The sequence below is a fragment of the Bubalus bubalis genome, chromosome X, assembly GCF_019923935.1.
Source record: "Bubalus bubalis isolate 160015118507 breed Murrah chromosome X, NDDB_SH_1, whole genome shotgun sequence".
Classification (NCBI taxonomy): domain Eukaryota; kingdom Metazoa; phylum Chordata; class Mammalia; order Artiodactyla; family Bovidae; genus Bubalus; species Bubalus bubalis.
The window spans coordinates 50362433-50382907 of record NC_059181.1 but is presented as its reverse complement, the minus strand read 5'-3'; the positions used below and the strand labels follow the sequence as shown (position 1 = coordinate 50382907).

Here is a 20475-nt window from a genome sequence, read left to right as displayed (position 1 = left end):
CAGGTCACTAAGTTTATTATATCTGTGGTCTGACATAATTCAGTCAATCACTTATGAGTCACTATCTTGTACACACAGATCCCCATGCTTTGCTATGGTGAGGGTAGAGTGGATGTAGCAAAGAGTTACCATTTACTGGGTATCTGCTATGTGCCAGGCTTCAAGCTTGATGCTGGGGATATGATGGCAAAAGACCACACACCCACCTTCTTGTTTAAATAATAACAGTAACATTGAGTACTTACTGTACACCTGACATTCTTCTGAGCATTTTATATGCTTTAGCTTTCTAATTCTCCCAACACTATTACTAACTTCTTCTTACCAATGAGGAAATGGAAGCACATGTAAGTTAAGAGGGATCCAGACATCCAGTGTCACAGAAGCAGGAGGTGGCAGAGCTGGGACTAAAAGCTAGGCAGTCTGAATCACTAAACACCCCAACAATGTGGGGAAGTAGGTATTAATTATGTCTTATAGCTGAGGAGAGACAAACTCTTAAAGTGAATGCATATTTATTTTGCATCCTCTGTATGACAGAGACTATATTATTCTTATTATTTCTCCAACTGAAAGACAAGAGTTCCCAGGAATATAAGGGCTCTAACTATAGAGGACCCAGGTATGCAGAGAGTGGCTTGCCTGCTTGCCAGCTTAACCCAATAGCCCCTTAGAAGGAATAAAAGTGGCTTGGTGGGTGAGGGTGGGATGTAATTTTCAGTCTCATCTGGGCTCCTTGATCTCCAGATGAGTAATTGAAACTGCTGATGGAGAGGAAAAGGAAGAACAAAAGGCTAGTTTTTTTTTTTCCCTCTCTCCCTCCATCCATAACCTCCATTCTACATAGTATATTTAACATCCTGCATCTTCCTGGATCTTCCTCTCACTAGCTGTGAGCCTGGACCTCTTCTGTCATTAGCATAGTGGAAGCTTGGTCAGCTGGTCCTTAAGATGTCTGGGTCCCACAGTCCATAACTGTCTTATCTCCACCCACCTTATGGCTCCTCAGGTCAAAATTCTTGGGCTGCAAACACCTTGATCTGCAAACTGTCCCCTGTTATCTATGGAAAATGGTATAATCTACTTAAAAATATATTTACAGGTTTTGTTTGCTTTCCCCCTTTGACCCTAGTCTTTCTTAATTTTTCAAAGTGGACATTACACCAGTAGTCTATCCCTGGATGTCTTATCCCTCAAATTTCTAGAGCAGCAAATGTGTCCATATGTGCCATGAAGGCAATGCAGGAGACAGGGCACCAGTCTTTACCAACCCAGTTAGGCAGGACACCCAGCTTTTTCCAACCCAGTTAAACCCAGTTTCTCAAGGAGGCTTGAGAAAAGGGAGGAGCAAAGCTAACCAATGATATGGAACTGTTGTGTACCCAGCACCTGTCCTCTAAGAAACAATGCCAAGAACTTTATTTCACCCAAGTGCTATCAGACAGTACAGATTTCCAGACATTTAACTGAGGTCACCAAAATAAAACATTTAGGCTAGCACTGATCTAGAATAGTCAGATTTCAAACAAGAAGTATTCCAAATAAGCTCTGGATAAAAGAAAAACTTCCTAGTCAAAAATTCCTCTGATTAAGATGGTCTTTATGTAACCATCATTCTTTCTCTGTATTCACCTCTCTCTTTCTGTTTTTCTTTCTCTCCTTCTTTCTCTGTTTTTGACATTAGCATCTTGTTACCCCACAGCTATTTCATCCAGCTGCTTATCTATTCCAACTTTCAGGTTGGGGTGGGGATGGACAGGGGGCCATGTCCTTTGATCTTCTACACCCATTCTACCACCACCACCTTGAAGCCCACAGAAGCAAACCCCACTTACAGCCCCTCCTCTGTTGAAGCCTGCTGTTGCCGTTGTTGTGTGGAATCCAGATCTTCTGCAATCTGGTTTGGGTGAGCTCTCCCATCTCTTGAGACATCTTGGGCGTCACAGCTAATGACACTACTGTCCACAAGGTACCCGGCCTTACTTTCTGTCTTATTAGCTCTCTCTTCTTTTGCTGTGGCCACAGCAGGTGGTGGACAGAGTTGGGACAGTGAGGTGTGCTGGGGTTCTGAGCCCTTTTGTAGCCTGTTTCCAGCCTCTCTCTTGTCTCCTAGTTCTTGCCTTCCTCTGCTCTTGTATGTACCATTGAGGGCTTGGGTGCAGAGGAGAGGTTGGGCAGAGGTCAGCAGAGGCCTCTGAACTCCAAGGGCTGTGTACATAGGAGATAAGTTGGAGCCCAGCAAGGAAGGCAGCCAGCAAGACAGCCCAGATCTGGCCAATCACTTCCCTCCAATGAAGACAGGACTAGTAGAGTATGCAAATAAAAGACTGAAGATCATGTGCTTATGTCCTGTGTGAGGTGGGGAGGCAAAGGTGATGGAGTCAGATCTCAGCAGCTTTCATAGCTTTGCAATAAAAAAACAGGCCCAAGCAGAATGTCAAGCTCCAGACCAGAAACAGAGATCCACATCAGAAATGCAAGATTCCCAAATACAAGCACACAAACACAATATCCCTACTGAAAAAATGTTTTGAGCTAGCAGTCATCGTCCCGAACTGGAAGTGGAAGATTTACCGCCTCAATGCCTTCCCAAAGGCACTACAAACCTTTTCTTCCCCTGAATGCAGCTACTTTCCTATTGAGGGTCCTGCTTTCCTAAAATGTGAAAGTGTGCTGCCTGGGACACTCTCAGAGAGATGGGCAATATTTGATCATCTTTATGCTCTCTCCAGCCAAGGCTAAATAAATCAGAGTAAACCTGACACCTTGGGAAGATACGTTCATGAAGCCATTGCTAGGGAGAGTCACAGTATGATTGCCAACTGTCATCAGGTCCTCTAGGGAGAAAGGAATTGGGATCTGACCCAGAACCTGACTAAAGTTCTTCATGCCAAGCCATGGGGATGGAGGCCTGGGGGGAGGCTGCAGCAAGCACACTGTGGGGAATAGGGAGCAATGGCCTCAAAGTAGGACAAGTCCATAGGCCAGAGCCATCCTACTCAGAATTCTCTCCTTTACCCTCCCCCCGACTGTTTTGAAACTTTTATGTGTAAAACTCATCTAACAGCATAGCTTACCTGGAAGATGTTCAAGTGTGCTCTTACTTCATTCTTTTGCAACCTTCCCACCCCTTGATAGACCTCCAGTGATTGGCTACATGGAAGCTCAGTTTCTTCCTCTGAGCTGGGCAACTTTGGGCCGGTCTCTTGGGGATATAAATCTCCAATTCCTGACCTCCAGTGCTCTCAGCTCCACTTTGCCTTTTAAGAAGTTCCCTAAAATACATTCTCATAATCCCAGTCTACCTAAGGGTTAGATTCCCTCCAGTTTCTGTGTATAGATCATACCAAACTTTCAATACATTTCAGAGCCTTCCCTTCTAAATGAATCTCTTGAGGCAGTGGATCACAGTGGTTAAAAGCATTGGGCTCTGGAGCCATGCTACCTGAGTGGAATTCCACCTCTTCCTCCTTGCTTAGGAGACCCTGAGCAGAACACAACTTTTCAGTGCCCCGGTGAAACACTTTGTGTTTTCATCTCATAAGAGTATCTTAAGGTAGTTGAAGATTCGGTGTGTTAACACATATAAAGTAATCTGTGAAATGTTCAATATATATTATGTAACACTGTGATTCCCTCTGTGAAGTAAAAGATCAATCACCTCTTGGGCTAATCTACAATTTCTAATGTGATGGTGAGAATTCAGGAAACAGCAAAGAAACTTACAAAATTATGACAAAGCATTAACATTTATAATAAAGAACTCATGCCAATCAATTAGAAAGATGAATTCATTTTTATTTTTTGGTTTTATGATACAGAAGACCCCTAGAAATTATTTCATTCAACTCTCTCAGGTAAGAAAATAGAGGCCTGAGAGGGGAAGTATTTTCTTAAGGTCCTATAGCAAATTAAATCTCCAAGTCAAGAATAAAACACTGGGGATCTAATTTCTCCAGTCCAGGGTTTTTCTTTGGTTTAACTGGTAAAAATAACTTGATTTAAGAATGTGGTCCTCCAGATTAGCTCATAACATTTAGAGTCCTAGAACTAGATTTTGGGAAGAGACACAATTCTCTTAATTCTAATAAGTCTCCTAACTGTATCACTCTGCTAATGCTAATAATCATAATAATAGTGCTTTACAAGTATGTTTTCCAAGGCCTACAAAGAAACATATTATTTTTCATAGTTGCTCCTTCCAAACATTCTCACTAGCCTCACAGGGAAACTGAGGTCTCAGGAGGGGAAGTGGCTTGTCTGATGTAATCAATCTAGTCATATGAACCCCTTTACTATGTTTACAATTTTGTCCTCATGACCCTGCATGAAAGATAATTTTAGCAGCAGGAAATCTGAGATAGGAGCTTAGCCGACTTTTGACAAGGTCTGAAAGGCAAACTTGGGGTCCAGGCTTGAAAACCCAAATTATAATTGCCTGGAACTAGCTCTGTATGTGTGTTTGTGTGTGCATGTGTATGTGTCTGTGTGTCTGTGTGTTTAACCACTGTTATCCATTGTGATCCCCAGAAGTAGGAAAACTCAACAAGCTTTATGGAAGGGCCTCAGCCCTGGTTCTTCTCAATCAAACCTACTTTTCCAGTCATTTATCTCTTTAGACTCCCATGGCTAAATTGTACCAGCTGACTCACTGGGCCCCCAAACTTACTGTGTACTTTTTTTGCCTCTGGGTATTTGCTCAGCCTGGAATGCCTTCTCTTCCTTTCCATTCTCAATGAAATATGACTCAATTTTCTAGGCTGGGCTCAATTCTCACCTCCTCTGAGAAGCGTTGGCTTTGGTCCCCACATTGCTTATATGCTTCTGTTTATGTGAGCAAGTATCAACCTGTGTTTTGCCAGTCTACTTTCCTACTAGATTCTGATCTCCTTAAGGATAGATACTGGATCTCAGTTATCTGTGATCTGTTTCCAGATGTCCAGCTCAGGCCTTGGAACAGAGGATACTTGCTTAATCTATATCTCTCTGCCTGGATGAGATGAACATGTGTACAAATAATCCCCATTCAACAAGATAAGTTTTATTAAAAGGGAGCTATTCAGGGAACTGGGAGTCGGGGAAATAACTTGGTCTGAAGGTAGAAGCAAAATGGCTGTCAGTGGAGGCCTTACAAATAGCTGTGAAAAGAAGGGAAGCAAAAAGAAAAGGAAAGATATACCCTTTGAATGCAGAGTGCCAAAGAATAGCAAGGAGAGATGAGAAAGCCTTCCTCAGCGATCAATGCAAAGAAATAGAGGAAAACAATAGAATGGGAAAGACTAGAGATCTCTTCAAGGAAATTAGACATACCAAGGGAACATTTCATGCAAAGATGGAAATGGTATGGACCTAACAGAAGATATTAAGAAGAGGTGGCAAGAACACACAGAAGAACTATACAAAAAAGATATTCATGGCCCAGATAACCACCATGGTGTGATCACTCACCTAGAGCCAGACATTGTGGTATGTGAAGTCAAGTGGGCCTTAGAAAGCATCACTATAAACAAAACTAGTGGAGGTGATGGAATTCCAGTAGAGCTATTTCAAATCCTGAAAGATGATGCTGTGAAAGTGCTGCACTCTATATGCCAGCAAATTTGGAAAACTCAGCAGTGGCCACAGGACTGGAAAAGGGCAGTTTTCATTCCAATTCCAAGGAAAGGCAATGACAAAGAATGCTCAAACTACCACACAATTGCACTCATCTCACACACTAGTAAATTAATGCTCAAAATTCTCCAAGCCAGGCTTCAGCAATACGTGAACCGTGAACTTCCAGATGTTCAAGCTGGTTTTAGAGAAGGCAGAGGAACCATAAATCAATTTCCCAACATCTGCTGTATCATCTTAAAAGCAAGAGAGTTCCAGAAAAACATCTATTTCTCCTTTATTGACTATGCCAAAGCCTTTGACTGTGTGGATCACAATAAACTGTGGAAAATTCTGAAAGAGATGGGCATACCAGACCACCTGACCTGCCTCTTGAGAAACCTGTATGCAGGTCAGGAAGCAACAGTTAGAACTGGATATGGAACAACAGACTGGTTCCAAATAGGAAAAGGAGTACGTCAAGGCTGTACATTGTCACCCTGCTTATTTAACTTGTATGCAGAATACATCATGAGAAATGCTGGGCTGGAAGAAGCACAAGCTGGAATCAAGATTGCCGGGAGAAATATCAATAACCTCAGATATGCAGATGACACCACCCTTATAGCAGAAAGTGAAGAAGAACTAAAAAGCCTCTTGATGAAGGTGAAAGAGGAGAGTGAAAAAGTTGGCTTAAAGCTCAACATTCAGAAAACTAAGATCATGGCATTCAGTCCCATCACTTCATGGCAAATAGATGGGGAAACAGTGGAAACAGTGACTGGCTTTATTTTTCTGGGCTCCAAAATCACTGCATATGGTGATTGCAGCCATGAAATTAAAAGGCGCTTGCCTCTTGGAAGGAAAGTTATGACCAACCTAGACAGCATATTGAAAAGCAGAGACATTACTTTGCCAACAAAGGTCCATCTAGTCAAGGCTATGGTTTTTCCAGTGGTCATGTATGGATGTGAGGGTTGGACTATAAAGAAAGCTGAGTGCTGAAGAATTGATGCTTTTGAACTGTGGTGTTGGAGAAGACTCTTGAGAGTCCCTTGGACTTCAAGGAGATCCAACCAGTCCATCCTAAAGGAGATAAGTCCTGGGTGTTCATTGGAAGGACTGATGCTGAAGCTGAAACTCCAGTACTTTGGTCACCTCATGCAAAGAGCTGACTCATTTGAAAAGACCCTGATGCTGGGAGGGATTGGGGGCAGGAGGAGAAGGGGATGACAGAGGATGAGATGGTTGGATGGCATCACCGACTCATTGGACACGGGTTTGGGTGGACTCTGGGAGTTGGTGATGGACAGGGAGGCCTGGTGTGCTGCAGTTCCTGGGGTCACAAAGAGTCGGACATGATTGAGCGTCTGAACTGAACTGAAGGTAGAAGGTGGTAGGAGAATCTAGAGACTTTCTCAACTCTGAATGGGGGAAAACAAAAAGAACTAAAGAATGAAGCCCCCTCACTCCCCAAAATGATCCAAATAACTGGTTACAGAAAAAGAAAGTTTCACTCAGTATCAGAAACCCACTTACCCTAACTCAAGACTAAGAGTTGAACCACAAATTCTAATTTGGGATTAACTGTATAGACGAAAGAATGAAGTGTGACTTTCTGAGGCATGCAGATTCTGATCATCTTCCCAAAGTATGGAATTTATGGAAGAATTTCATTAAAAGCAATATCAAGACAGTACTGATGGGTATCAAAATCACAAATGGAGTCTCCTTATTCGTAATTCTTGGAGTGTATGGATGTGAATGCATTCGTGTTAGAGTGAGGACGGAAATTGTATGCTTATAGGTCAGGTGTCTATATGTGTATATTAGGCCTTTTGTGGCAGCAGCCTAGGAGCCATTTCTTTCTTAGCCACTTCCCTTACCTACTATCCTCTCACTACTTTCAGTGCCATGCCTGGAGCCCAAGGTTTGCACTCCACAGACCACAGTCACTCAGGGAGAAGAGAGTTGTGGGTGGTATTGCCTGTGGAGGCTACAGAAAAGGTAAGATCACTAACACAGAGCATGGAAATTCTGAAATATTTCCAAAGAGCTTTGGTTCCTCTCATCCTACTCTTCTTCACCTTGTTACAGCCCTCTGAGGGAAATAGGATAGGGACTTTAATTTTATTTTAGTGAGGAGGCTACTGAAGCCCAAAGAAGCTAAAAGCTTGTTCAAAGTGCCACAGCAAACCAGTCCTACTTTATACACCAGTTGGCAGTTAAGAAATATAATATCTATCATCCAGTTTTTTTTTTTTAAACTGGAGTAGACCAAGTTAGAGAGACTTCTAAAAGTGCTAGGGAACTGCCCTTTGGGCCAGTGTTCCACAAAGACAGGTCAGAATGGATGGTAGATAATGAGATATAGAAATTACATTAATCCTAAACTTCCCATACACTTTAGTGAGCAGTTCAAGTGACTGCCTACACTAAGAAAAATTTCCAGAGAACCTAAAGAATTGATTTATATTTGTATTAACTCTTATCTATTTTTCTTCTGTCTCACTTACCTGTTCTCCTAGAGGCTTTTTCTTCCATCGCTAATTATCCGACACACGACTCTTGCATTTAGACCCCCAAAGCAGGTCCAGAGGGTGGCATCAAACAGGGAGTCTGGAGGTGCTTGTTGATTCTCTGGGAAGGCTGGGAAGTACCCTTGGTAAGAGGGGCAGTGTACCCGCTGTTGAAATATCAGCTGTTGTAGTTGCCAAAGAAGTTCCTGAGTCATCCGGAGCCTTTTCTCTTCAGGCCAATCCCGAAGGTCAGGACTAATATTAACAAGCTACTGCAGAATGGGGAAATGAAAACCAGCAATGGAAAGAGGCAAGATCTGGATTTCTTTAGGGCTGTTTCATATTGGTCTTCAGTGCAAATTGACATGATCCCTTACTGGAAAGTGATTTGGCAATATGAAGTAAGAGCAATACAAATGTTCATTTCCTTTGTCCTAATTATTCCACCCTTGGGACTCAATCCTAAGCTTATAGCCACCAAAACATGAAAAAGCTTAAAGCACCAACATTTTAATTTTAATTGCAAGACTATTTTCTGATGGCAACAACCTTTAAGTCCATCAGAGGGAATGTAACCTTTAAGTCCTCCAAGGGGAAAAGCAGCTCTTTAGGTCTTTTTTGCAGACATTGAGAATGATGGTTGGAATTCTGGGGGAAAAGTAATTATACTGCAATTCTGGGTGAGGAAACTAAGGATGCAAAGTTATACTTTCCCCTGGATATTGGGCATGTCTATTATCTCTATTCTTATGTTCTCAGAAAACAAGTCACTAACCTGCTGATGCTCTTGCTTGTTCATTCATTCAGCAAACATTTATTAACTCCTAGCACGTGTTGTGTGCTATATTAGGGGATGGAACTAATGAGATGAATCAGACATAGTCATTGCTCTCAAGCTGCTGGCAGTCTAGTGATGGAAATAGAAATCAGTGGTAGCTGTGCATTGTAAGTGCTGTGACAGAATGGACGATTGGTGTGGGGGCCCAGAGAAAAAGTAGTGCATGGGTGATTATTAAAAAAAAACAAAAAAAAAAACAAAAAAAAAAACTTACTCAGGAAAGTATTCCTTGAGCTGATTAAGATAGGGATTGAATCTTGGCTCTACTACTTCTGTGATACTAATTCAAATTCACTGAACCTCTCTTATTTAGCCTTAATGTCTCTTACAAAGTTGCTCTGACAAGGAAGTGAGATAAATGCATATGGAAGAGCCTTGGGTTATATTGGGAGACAGTGCTGCTCTGGAACATGGATAATCCTCTTAAATTCTCTGGGTCTTGATTTTAATTATCTGAGAAATGAAGAGAAAGTACTTGTCAGGTCACATCCTAGGGATGCTATAAAGTCAAAGAAAGATAATGGCTACAGGGTGGGCTGGATAAAAGTTCCCCATCTCCCTCTCCCAGCCCAATAAAGCCAGAGGCCCTCTCCTAAGTCTTACTCCATTAGGGTGCTTTCTCCTCCTCATTTTCCCCATGGTTTATTCAAAAGGTTCAATACTATTTTGCAGCCTGCCCCCAATATATTTTGATATCTTCCCATATAAATGCACATAGAACATTTCATTATCCTCTCCTTTTCTTAAAAAAAATTATTTTATATTGGCGTATAGTTGATTTGTAATATTGTCTTAGCTTCAGGTGTATAGCAAAGTACAGCATATACATACATCTATTCTTTTTCAGATTGTTTTCTCATATAGGTTATTACAGAGTATTGAGTAGAGTTTTTTTGTGCTTTACAGTAGGTCCTTGTTGATTCTCTATTTTATATATTATAGTGTGCATATGCTTTTTAAAAATTGAGGTAAAATTTGAGTACTCAGTCGTGACTCTTTGCGACCCCTTGACCTGTAGCTTGCCAGGCTCCCCTGTCCATGGGATTGTCCCAGCAAGAATACTGGAGTGGGTTGCCACTCTCTCCTCCAGGAGATCTTCCCAACCTAGGGATCAAACGCGTGTCTCCTATGTCTCCTGCACTGCAGGTAAATTCTCTACCGATGGGTCACTGGGGAAGCCCAAGGTAACATTTGCACAACATAAAGTTAACAATTTTAAAGTGTACGATTCAGTGGGATTTAATACAGTTTGCAATGATTTAATTTATGTGAAAAATCAAAAATAGATAAACACAGAGGGACAGAAAGCAAATTGATGGCATCCAGGTGCTCGTGGTGAAGGGCATAGGGACTAACTGCTTAATGGGTATGTGTCTCCCTTTAGGTGATGTTTTGGAACTAGGAAGAGGTGATGGTTCCTCATTCCTTTTATTATTATTTTTCATTATGGTAAAATATACATAGCATAGACTTTCCTGGTGGCTCAGATGGTAAAGCATCTGCCTACAATGTGGAAGACCCAGGTTAGATCCCTGGGTCTGGAAGATCCTCTGGAAAATGAAATAGCAACCCACTCCAGTACTCTTGCCTGGAAAATCCCATGGATGGAGGAGCCTGGCGGGCTACAGTCCATGGGGTCACAAAGAGTTGGACACAACTGAGCACGCATGTGCTCACACACCCACCCAACCCCCTACCAAACACACACATATTTCACTGTACATATGTACCATAATTTCTTTATCTGTTGATAGATATCTACATTCTTCCATGTCTTATCTATTGTAAATAGTGCTGCAATGAACATTGGGGTACATGTGTCTTTTAAAATTGTGGTTTTTTCAGGGTATATGCCCTGTACCAGGATTGCTGGGTCATATGGTATGGGTCATATGGTTATGGGTCAACTTTATTCCTAGTTTTTAAAGAAATCTCCAGTGTTCTCCACAGAGGCTGTATCAACTTACATTCCCACTAACAGTGCAGGAGGATTCCCCTTTCTCACACCTTCTCTAGTATTTATTGTTTGTAGAGTTTTTTTTTTTTTTTTTTTTATAATGGCCATTCTGACCAGTATGAGGTGACACCTCATTCTAGTTTCGATTTGCATTTCTCTAATAATAAGAAATGTTGAGCATTTTCTCATGTGTTTATTAGCCATCTATATGTCTTTGAAAAACTGTTTAGGTTTTCCGCCCATTTTTTGATTGAGTTGTTAGTTTTTCTGATATTGAACTGCATGAGCCACTTGCTTATTTTGGAGATTAATCCTTTGTCAGTTGTTTCATTTGCTATTATTTTCTCCCACTCTGAGGGTTGTCTTTTCATTTTGTTTATGGTTTGCTTTGCAAAAGCTTTTAAGTTTAATTAGGTTCCATTTGTTTATTTTTGCTTTTATTTCCATTACTCTAGGAGCTGAGTCATAGAGGATATTGCTGTGATTTATGTCCAAGAGAGTTCTGCCTATGTTTTCCTTAAGAGTTTTACAGTTTCAGGCCTTACAATTAAGTCTTTAATCCATTTTAAGTTTATTTTTGTGATGGTATCAGGAAGTGTTCTAATTTCATTTTTTTACAGTTAGCTGTCCATTTTCCCAGTACCACTTATTGAAGAGACTGTCTTTACTCCATTGTGTATTCTTGCCTCCTTTGTTAAAGATAAGGTGCTCATAGGTGTATGGGTTTATCTCTGGGATTTCTACCTTGCTCCACTGGTCTATATTTCTGTCTTAACATGCTTACTTTCTTTTTTTTACTTTTGGACAAAGGGGGCAAGACCATACAGTGGAAAAAAGACAGTCTTTTTAGCAAGTGGTGCTGGGAAAACTGGACAACCTCATGTAAATAAATGAAGTTAGGACACTCCCTTATACTATACACAAAAATAAATTCAAAATGGCTTACAGAGTTAAATATAAGGCATGACACAATAAAACTCCTAGAAAAGAACACAGACAAAACATTCTCTGACATAAATCCTGATAATATATTCTTAGATCAGTCTTCGAAGGCAAAAAAATAAAGCAAATAAACAAATGGGATCTAATCCAACTTAAATGCTTTTGCACAACAAAGGAAACCAAAAGGAAAAGACAACCTATAGGCTGGGAGAAAGTAATTGCAAACAATTACCAACAAGTGCTTAAATTTCCAAAATCTAGAGCCTTTCTTACTGCTCAGGCCTCCAGCCACAAAGCTCCCTTTGCTCAGTCTGGCTTCCGCGTTTACACGCTGGGTTATACCAGATACTCCCAGCTCCCCACGTCAAAGCCTTCTGGGTACGGTCTGAACACCAGGGGCGGAGGTTTCGGTCGCTGCGTGGTTCCGCTTACTGCGCGGTTCCGCTTAAGGCTCTGCCACTTGAATAGTGGCGAACTCTCATTTGTAAGCAATCAAAAGCACCAAAGGGACTTTTGAGCAGAGTAGAAACGCAATCAGGCTCAGGCACGCGAGCTAGTGTTGGGTGGTAGGAGAAGCCCAACCCATGCCCTTTCTCTCACTATTCATTTCCCCTAGGGGAGACCGAACACACCTTCCCCATCAGCTTCCGCTTCTCCTACCAATGAAAACTGAAGAGCTTGAAGTCCCGCCCCACGTACGTCCGACCGTTTAGGAGGGCACTCACTAGAAAGCCTGCGCAAATGCGCGCGCGCGCGCGCGGGAGGCCCAGGCCTGCTGGACTTGGGAGTTTCCAGTGTTTCCCCTAGCGCCTGCGTTGGGGGCGGGCTTAAAGACATTGTAATTAGTTGTCGACATGTTGCGCTTGGTGAGCTGGAACATCAATGGGATCCGGAGCCCCTTGCAAGGGGTGAGATACGAGGAGCCCAGCAGCTGCAGCGCCATGGCCATGGGGCGCATTTTGGACAAGCTGGATGCAGACATCGTCTGTCTTCAGGAGACCAAAGTAACCAGTGAGCGCTCAAGAATTTAGGACCCCATATCGTACTTTCCCCTTTCTGCTAACTTTTTCCCCCTGCTCCATATACTTCACTTTCCCATTTCTCTAGTCTTAGAATCCTCCCTTTAGAGACAATTTGGAATCCCGTTCTCCCCTCTCTGTTTCACGCTCTAGCTAGATCTTCTAATTCCCACGTTATCTCCTGGCCTCAGCGAAATCATAATTCTCTCCCCTTTGCAATTTCTATCTTGTTTCACATCCCGATTCCTACTCATTCTCCTACCCCAGCTAAGTCCCCCGAATTTGCTTCCCCTACACACTTTCCATCTCACACTCCCAAGTCAGATTCCCCCAATTTCCCTTTTCAGCCCCCAGTCCGTATCCTTTAATTCCCACCCCATCTTTGTCCCCAGTTTAGACTCCCTAATTTCCTCCTTTTTAAACTTCTATCTAAAGTCACCAGATCCCCTTATCTCTACCCCCTGTTTCCTCCCCAGCTGAGTGCTCAGTTGCTAAGTCGTGTCTGACTCTCTGCAACCCCATGGACTGTAGCCCCAGGCTCCTCTGTCCAAGGGATTCTCCAGACAAGAATACTGGAGTGGGTTGCCATTTCCTTCTCCAGAGAGCCTCTCCTTCCTACTTCATGTCCACCCCCAAGCTTAGACTCTGGTAATTCCCTGCACACACAACGCCTCCACCCCCCTGCCCCACAGCTCAATCCCCTGATTCCTTTCCTCTCCCACCCACCCACCTTTAAGACCAGTTACCTACTTTCCCTGCATCCTCTGTTCAAATCTTCCAATTCCCTCTCTCTCCTACCTCCTGCTCAGATTGCCAGTCTTCTCTCCCATATAACCATTTCTCACCCCAACTTCCTCCAGTCACCTAGCCTTTTACCACCTAATTCTTCACCTCCCATTAGGTAGTCTTCCCCTTTCTTGTAATTCTGGTATCAGTTTCCTCTATCGTCACCACCTTTCTAACTTCTCTAATCATAGATATTTAATTTTCCCTTCCCACCCTGGCTCTGATGTGTGCAAGGAATTAGCCTACAGCTATAATTCCAGGCCTTTCTAGTTTTATCTCTGATGTAATCTTACATCTTTTTTTCCCCCAGGGGATGTGCTGACAGAGCCCCTGGCTATCATTGAGGGCTACAACTCCTATTTCAGCTTCAGCCGTAACCGCAGTGGCTATTCTGGTAAATGGGTCTTTCTGGGGACTTTAAGTGATGAGGGCAGGTGGAAAAGGGTTTTCAATATTTAATGAGAAGGCAGTAAGAAATGTAGCCTTTTATCTACAGAGATAAAGCCACATCAGATTATATGAAGGATATTTTTTTGTATAATATTGGATTGCAAAAGCACAATAGTGGTGGTTAGTTACATGAGCTCTGGAGCCTGACTGCCTAAGTTGAATCCTAGCTCACTTCTAGCTGTGTACCCTCTGGCTAGCTATTTAACTTTTTTATACTTAAAGTTCCTCACTTGGAAAAGGGGGATAATGTGTACTTCTTAGGGCTGTTGCAAGAACTGAACTTATTATTAGTTCATATGATAATAGTAAGAGCTAGCATCTTCTGAGCAGCTGCCATGCAAAGCACTTAGAATATTAGCTGTTATTAATCTGTATCTTTTCAAGATGAAGGAACTGAGACCCAGGGTTTGAGTAGACTTGCCCCAGGTATACCTGGACCTTGAATTGGGAGAGTTATCAAAATGAAGATTAGCATGTGACCTGTGCAGGGGCAATAGGCTGTGCAACAGGGTGTTGACTGCCAGGCCTGCTCAGTCTCCAGTACCCTCTCTGTCTCCAGGTGTAGCCACTTTCTGTAAGGACAGTGCTACCCCCGTGGCTGCTGAAGAAGGCCTGAGTGGCCTGCTTTCCACTCAGAATGGGGATGTGGGTTGCTATGGAAACATGGATGACTTCACCCAAGAGGAACTTCGAGCTCTGGATAGTGAGGGCCGGGCCCTCCTCACACAACACAAAATCTGGTAATAGTCCACATCCCCCTGTCACCCATCATTGCTAGTTCAACTCTGTGAATGTGGTAGTTCTAAGGCTTGCCTTATAAACATACATTCACCATTGGAAAACTTCCTAAACTTGCCATTCCTGGACTTTAGTCCTGGCTTAGCTACCTAGTTTGTGACCCTGAACAAATTGTATTCTTCTCTGAGTTTTGAGTTCTCTATCTCTGCTTGGGGCTGAGGTGGGAGGGAGCCTGGTTGGGAGGCCTAACTCTTTTATTAACACAGGTGCCTCAAAAACAAGTTAGCCAACCTTGAACTTACTGCCCCAGATTGCTCTCCTTCTGTGTCCTATCTTTGTGAATGGCAGCACCGTTACTTGGTTTACCTGTGTGTCATCATAGTATAGTCAATCCTCAAGTCCTGTGTATGCCAGCTCATTCATGTTTCTCTATCCCTTTCCTTTACTTTCATCCCATAGACAACCTTGAGTGGAAGTCACATGGTGTGAGAAGGGGAAGGGTGGCTTACAAGTGATCCCTTTTTGATGGGCTGTTTCTCTTCTTCCCAGCACATGGGAAGGGAAGGAGAAGACCTTGACCCTAATCAACGTGTACTGCCCCCATGCGGACCCTGGGAAGCCTGAGCGACTCACCTTTAAGATGCGCTTCTATCGCTTGCTGCAGATCCGAGCAGAAGCTCTCCTGGCAGCTGGCAGGTACTGCAAGCCTGTGCAGCAAGGCTTCCTTGAGCTTGTCCTGGGTGCCCAGTCCTGTGTCAGGACCCATTGGGAGGGATGTGGGATCTTTGTATTTTGAATTCATTCACAGCCTATTTGTAGACATCAGCATGCCCAAGGGAATAGGCTGTGCTGTTTAAGAGCTTGTGAGGACCAAATAAAGTGATACAGATACGAGTTTTGTACTCAAATACCTCTGGTCACATATCCGGGCTTCTCCTTTTACTCACTATGAGCCCAAAAGCTAGTCCTGCCTCTGTTTTCTCTTTTGTAAAATAAGTATATAAAACCCTGAAAGGCAGATTCTTTACCACCTGAGCCACCAGGGAAGCCCAAGAATACTGGAGTGGGTACCCTATCCCTTCTCCAGTGAATCTTCTTGACCCAGGAATCGAACCGGGGTCTCCTGCATTGCAGGTGGATTATTTACCAGCTGAGCTACCAGAGAAGCCCTATATGAACCCCTACCTCAGAAAAGTTTTAAGGGTGAAATAAGAGGAAGGCAACATACTTAGAACAAATGAAAAGTCTTGTCCCAGAGAAGGACAGAAAAGTGAGGTTGGGTTGGAATAATCAAGAGATGCTTCCTAGAGGGAATGGTACCTGAGCTCATCTTTGAAGGATCAGAAAGATGCCATTTGGTAGAGATCAGTGAGAGAATCATGTCAAACAAGAAACAGTTTTACCTTTGGAGATCTGAATTGGATTGGTCATTTGTAAAAGGCATCAAGGTTATAGTGAAATTGGAGAGGTGGACTACTATGAGTTGCTGTTGGATCCCATCTTCACGTCTATGTGGCAGGTGGCAGATCTTGGGCCCAGGAGACAGTAGATGGGCCAGGACTGCTGCTTCCCTTTCTTGACATTCATTTTATGTTTTTCAGCCATGTTATCATTCTGGGTGATCTGAATACAGCCCACCGCCCCATTGATCACTGGGATGCAGTCAACATGGTAAGGTTCCCGTTAGGCCTTTGATCTCACTCTTGACTGATTCTGTTCAGCCAATCAGTGCTGTTTTTTGGCTCAGTGGCAAGCGTCCTTCATGGAAAAGCAGAGCTTAGTTTGAAATTCTGTTCTCAAAGCACTGAGGATTATGCTGTGGACTCATTTATCAGTCAGTTCTGACTATTGGCCCCCCAGATCTCTCAGCATGGTGGTTGGCTATGGACACATGACATGTCAATTATAGAATGGTGTCTGGACTTCAGGGGAGATATCTTAAAATGGCTGAGTCTTAAAAGATGAGTAGAAAAGAACTTGGGGGTGGAGTGGAGAGCACACCATTCTGGCATGATGAGCAAAGGCTGCAAGGTGAGAATTTGGCTGGTGTGCATTAGGAACTACAAGTTCCCTTCTTATTAGGGGATGACAGGGAAGGAAGGTGAGTAGCAGAGGACAGGGCTAGAGAGTTCCAGTCAGATTTTGAGGGCCTTGAACTCCACATTATCTGGATCATTTCCCTAATAGAGTATGTTTCCTGCTCACGAATCTTTAATACCTCCCAGTTACCTTGCAGACATGCAGAGAAAATACCCAGGTCTGGCATTCAAGGCTCTTCCTTGTCTGTGCTCAGTCTTTTATTCCCATCCTCAGCTCCCCTTCACAATCCATCCACTCCACCTAGGTTTTCTCCTCTCTGCCCATTGCAAAAGTTGTTCTCATTTTGGCTTTTCTCACTGTTCTCTGAATTCGTGGGCATCCCCTCCCTTCTGACTTTTCTTATATGAACCCTTCATCTCTGAGTCCCTCTAGGCCAATGATTCTCAACCTCTGAAAGCACATTAGAATAAGTAGCTTTACAAAAATATCAATAACCTGATGTAACCCTAGACCAATTAAGTCAGAATCTATTGGGTGTGAGGCCAGGGTAGCAGTATGTTTTAAAAACTCCCAGGCTGATTTTATTGTATATTCAGTCTTGAGAACCACTGTGCTAGAATCTTCAAGTCAGTTCTCATCATAGCTTGCCTCAAAGAAGAGGCCGTAGGAAGATTCCTTGATTAGTTTGCAGAAGAGCCACAGGACATAGATGTGTCTCCCAATGGGGAAAATGAGCAGAAATGAGATGATTAGAGACTGGTGATGGTCATGGTGGGGAAGGAAGTGTACACTACAAACTGAAAGCCGTCAGTCCTCCCTACCTTATTCCTCATCAGGTATTTACTTAATCTGTTCTTCCTACTTCCTGTGATAGTGTCATACACCTTTATGTGTTCTCTTCTTAGTTCAGAAATATCCTAGATCTCTTGAGTGCACTTCATGTGTTCTTTTTTTTTTCCCAACAAAAAAGAATAATACCAGATGACATGACAAACACAATCTTTCCAAAATAGCAGAATATGTCCACTTCCCACAAGACCAGCTATTCTAGTCTTATCCTCCCTAAATGGTACCGTCCATCCTCTTGGTTGCTCCAACCAGAAGCCAGGGAATCATGTTAGTATTGTCCTTCTCTACCCTCCCTTTTCCCATTCAGTTGGCCAGTGAGTACTGTTGATTCTAGCTCCAAATCATCTCTTAATTTCATTTTGTCTCCTCTGGCACCACCCTAGTCTAAGTAACAATCATATCTTGCTTATGTGGACTATGATTGTCATCTCCTGTTGGTACTCTGGCCCACAGTCTCATTGCCCCTCCAGTCTTCTGGGTACACTGTTCCCTCCCTCTACAGGCCCATTGCATAAGTTGTTCTCTCAATTTGTAACACCTTCTGCCTGGGTTATTCTTGCTCAATCTTCACTTCTCAGTGCCAGATCACTTGCTAAAAGAAAGCCTTGTTGGTCCCCAAGACTAGATCAAGGTCCCACTTTGTCACTCATATCACACCTGGCACATAATCAGTGTTCTTTGAACATTTGTTGCATTGAATGGATGAGTAAATGGATTGGGTAGATGATGAATTAGGAATCAGAGCCAAAGGAAGTATTCAGACGTGAATCCCTTGAGCCCCTCAAATACCAAAATAGTACTAAAGGATTTACATGAAAAGGCAACAGTCTTAACTTCTAACTGTAGCCCAACTTCCTGGAGGTAACCATTCTACACATCTTATTTTCCATTCTCTTGGTGAGCAATTCTGGGAATTGCTTTGATTAACCAACAGGAAGCTTTCAGGCCCGGGATTTATGGCCCAGTGCAAGGTAGATGTAGCTTGATGCAGAAGTAAAAAGAAGCATGAGCTTTTAAATCAGTAAGGATGCAAAGTGCAAAGTCCAGAACAGCTCTGCCAGTTCCAGACTGTATGACCTTGAGCATTCTTCTTTGGAACAGCCACATTTTCTTGTCTGTAAAATGGAGCAGTTAGTTCCTTACAGTTCTAGGCATCTAGTTCTGCATATTTCTTTGTCCTCTTCCCTTTTCCCCAGGAATGCTTTGAAGAGGACCCAGGGCGCAAGTGGATGGATGGTTTGCTCAGTAACCTGGGGTGCGAGAGTGGCTCCCACGTGGGACCCTTCATCGATAGCTACCGCTGCTTCCAGCCAAAGCAGAAGGGGGCCTTCACCTGTTGGTCAACAGTCAGTGGTGCCCGCCATTTGAACTATGGCTCCCGGCTTGACTACGTGTTGGGGGATAGGACCCTGGTCATAGACACCTTTCAGGCCTCCTTCTTGCTGCCTGAGGTGATGGGCTCTGATCACTGCCCTGTGGGTGCAGTCTTAAGCGTGTCCTCTGTGCCAGCAAAACAGTGCCCACCTCTGTGCACCTGCTTCCTCCCCGAGTTTGCAGGTACCCAACTCAAGATCCTACGATTCCTGGTTCACTTCAAACAAGATCCTGTGTTCAAGCAGTCAGCACTACAGCCCAGCAATCAAACACAGGTACACATGCGCCAAAACAAAGCCCGTGTGCGCTCAACTAGGTCCCGGCCAAGTAAAACTGGCTCCAGTAGAGGCCAAAAAAACCTGATGAGCTACTTCCAGCCATCCTCCAGTGGCCCCCAAACTTCTAACTTGGATCTTCCTAGCCTGGGCACCCTTATAACCCCAAAGACCTCAGAAGAGGACGTGATGGCCAATGTGGTGGAGGGGCAGGCCAAGGCTTCAGAGGCCAAGGATGAAAAGGAGATACGGACCTCATTCTGGAAGTCTCTGCTGGGGGGACCCTCGCCCATGCCCCTCTGTGGGGGACACAGGGAGCCATGTGTAATGCGAACTGTAAAGAAGCCAGGACCCAACCTGGGCCGCCACTTCTACATGTGTGCCAGGCCCCAGGGTCCTCCCACTGACCCCTCTTCCCGCTGCAATTTCTTCCTCTGGAGCAGGCCCAGCTGAATCACCCCAGGCCTAAAGATGTCTGACATAGTCAACCTTGTATGGTCTGAGGCCAACTTCCTCCTAAGCTGCCTCCTCCTTCCTCAAGACCTCCTTTCTTCCTCCTCTTTCTCCTCTTCCTCTTCCACCTTCCTCAAGGACCCTTCCCCTTTTCTCTTTTTTTCTTCCTCCAAAGCCTCCTTTTTTCTCTTTTCTTCCTGCTTTGTTCCTCCTTATTGGTGAGCTTCTTGTGCCTTAATGCTTGTGACCCAGTCCCCTACCCCACTTCCCACCTTCCTCTCAGAAGTACACCGGAAGCAGTTGCCCCAGGAAGTTGTAATTTTAAACCCCTTCCTACCTTGCTGGAAAATGTATCTGTGCCCAAATAAAGTCCATGTCTTTGTTGTAGTGCACCATGTCATATGGACATTTTGGATGTGCCTCATAAAGTTGAGTTAGAGATGTTATCTTAGTCCCGGGTTTGAACTCCTAAGGAGAAGGGTTGAAGGAGGAGTGGTGCTCACCATAAAGGTGCTCTGTTTAGTTGAGGTTTCCTGTACTGCTGAGGTTGGGTCATCAAGGGAGATGGGTATGGTGGGACAGAAAGCTCAGGTGGGCTGTGTGAAAGTGTTAATCACTCAGTCATGTCTGACTCTTTGTGACC

At 43.6% G+C, this 20475-nt stretch overlaps 2 protein-coding genes across 6 annotated transcripts in view; one reads left to right on the top strand and one right to left on the bottom strand.

The window, feature by feature from the left end:
- The window catches only part of PFKFB1 (6-phosphofructo-2-kinase/fructose-2,6-biphosphatase 1), a 107682-nt gene extending 99284 nt beyond the window's left edge, over positions 1–8398 (bottom strand). The window contains exon 1 of one of the 4 annotated variants that reach the window (XM_025277123.2): positions 8109–8398. In XM_025277123.2, coding sequence (XP_025132908.1) covers positions 8109–8136 — 28 coding nt within the window. In that variant the 5' untranslated portion in view covers positions 8137–8398. Of the gene's footprint in view, positions 1–1835; positions 2332–8108 lie in introns of those variants that run through there. The other 3 variants (XM_025277124.2, XM_044937461.1, XM_025277121.2) reach the window with 3 other exon arrangements.
- Positions 8399–12566: 4168 nt separating this feature from the next.
- Positions 12567–20224, top strand: APEX2 (apurinic/apyrimidinic endodeoxyribonuclease 2). 2 transcript variants are annotated; one of them, XM_006048195.3, is made up of 6 exons: positions 12567–12859; positions 13964–14047; positions 14663–14843; positions 15391–15537; positions 16443–16512; positions 18927–20224. In XM_006048195.3, exons 1-6 carry the CDS (start codon positions 12703–12705, stop codon positions 19830–19832), a joined length of 1545 nt encoding a protein of 514 aa, XP_006048257.1. In that variant the 5' UTR covers positions 12567–12702; the 3' UTR covers positions 19833–20224. The 2 variants fall into 2 exon arrangements, with proteins under 2 accessions (XP_006048257.1, XP_006048258.1); XM_006048196.3 differs by having other exon boundaries at positions 12721–12852.
- The last annotated feature ends 251 nt before the right edge of the window (positions 20225–20475 follow it).

Coding starts and splice junctions, on each gene's coding strand:
- APEX2 (XM_006048195.3), top strand. CDS start 12,703: ATGTTGCGCTTGGTGAGCTGGAACATCAATGGGATCCGGAGCCCCTTG. Junction 15,538..16,442: donor GCTCTCCTGGCAGCTGGCAG/GTACTGCAAGCC, acceptor TATGTTTTTCAG/CCATGTTATCATTCTGGGTG. Junction 16,513..18,926: donor ACTGGGATGCAGTCAACATG/GTAAGGTTCCCG, acceptor CCTTTTCCCCAG/GAATGCTTTGAAGAGGACCC.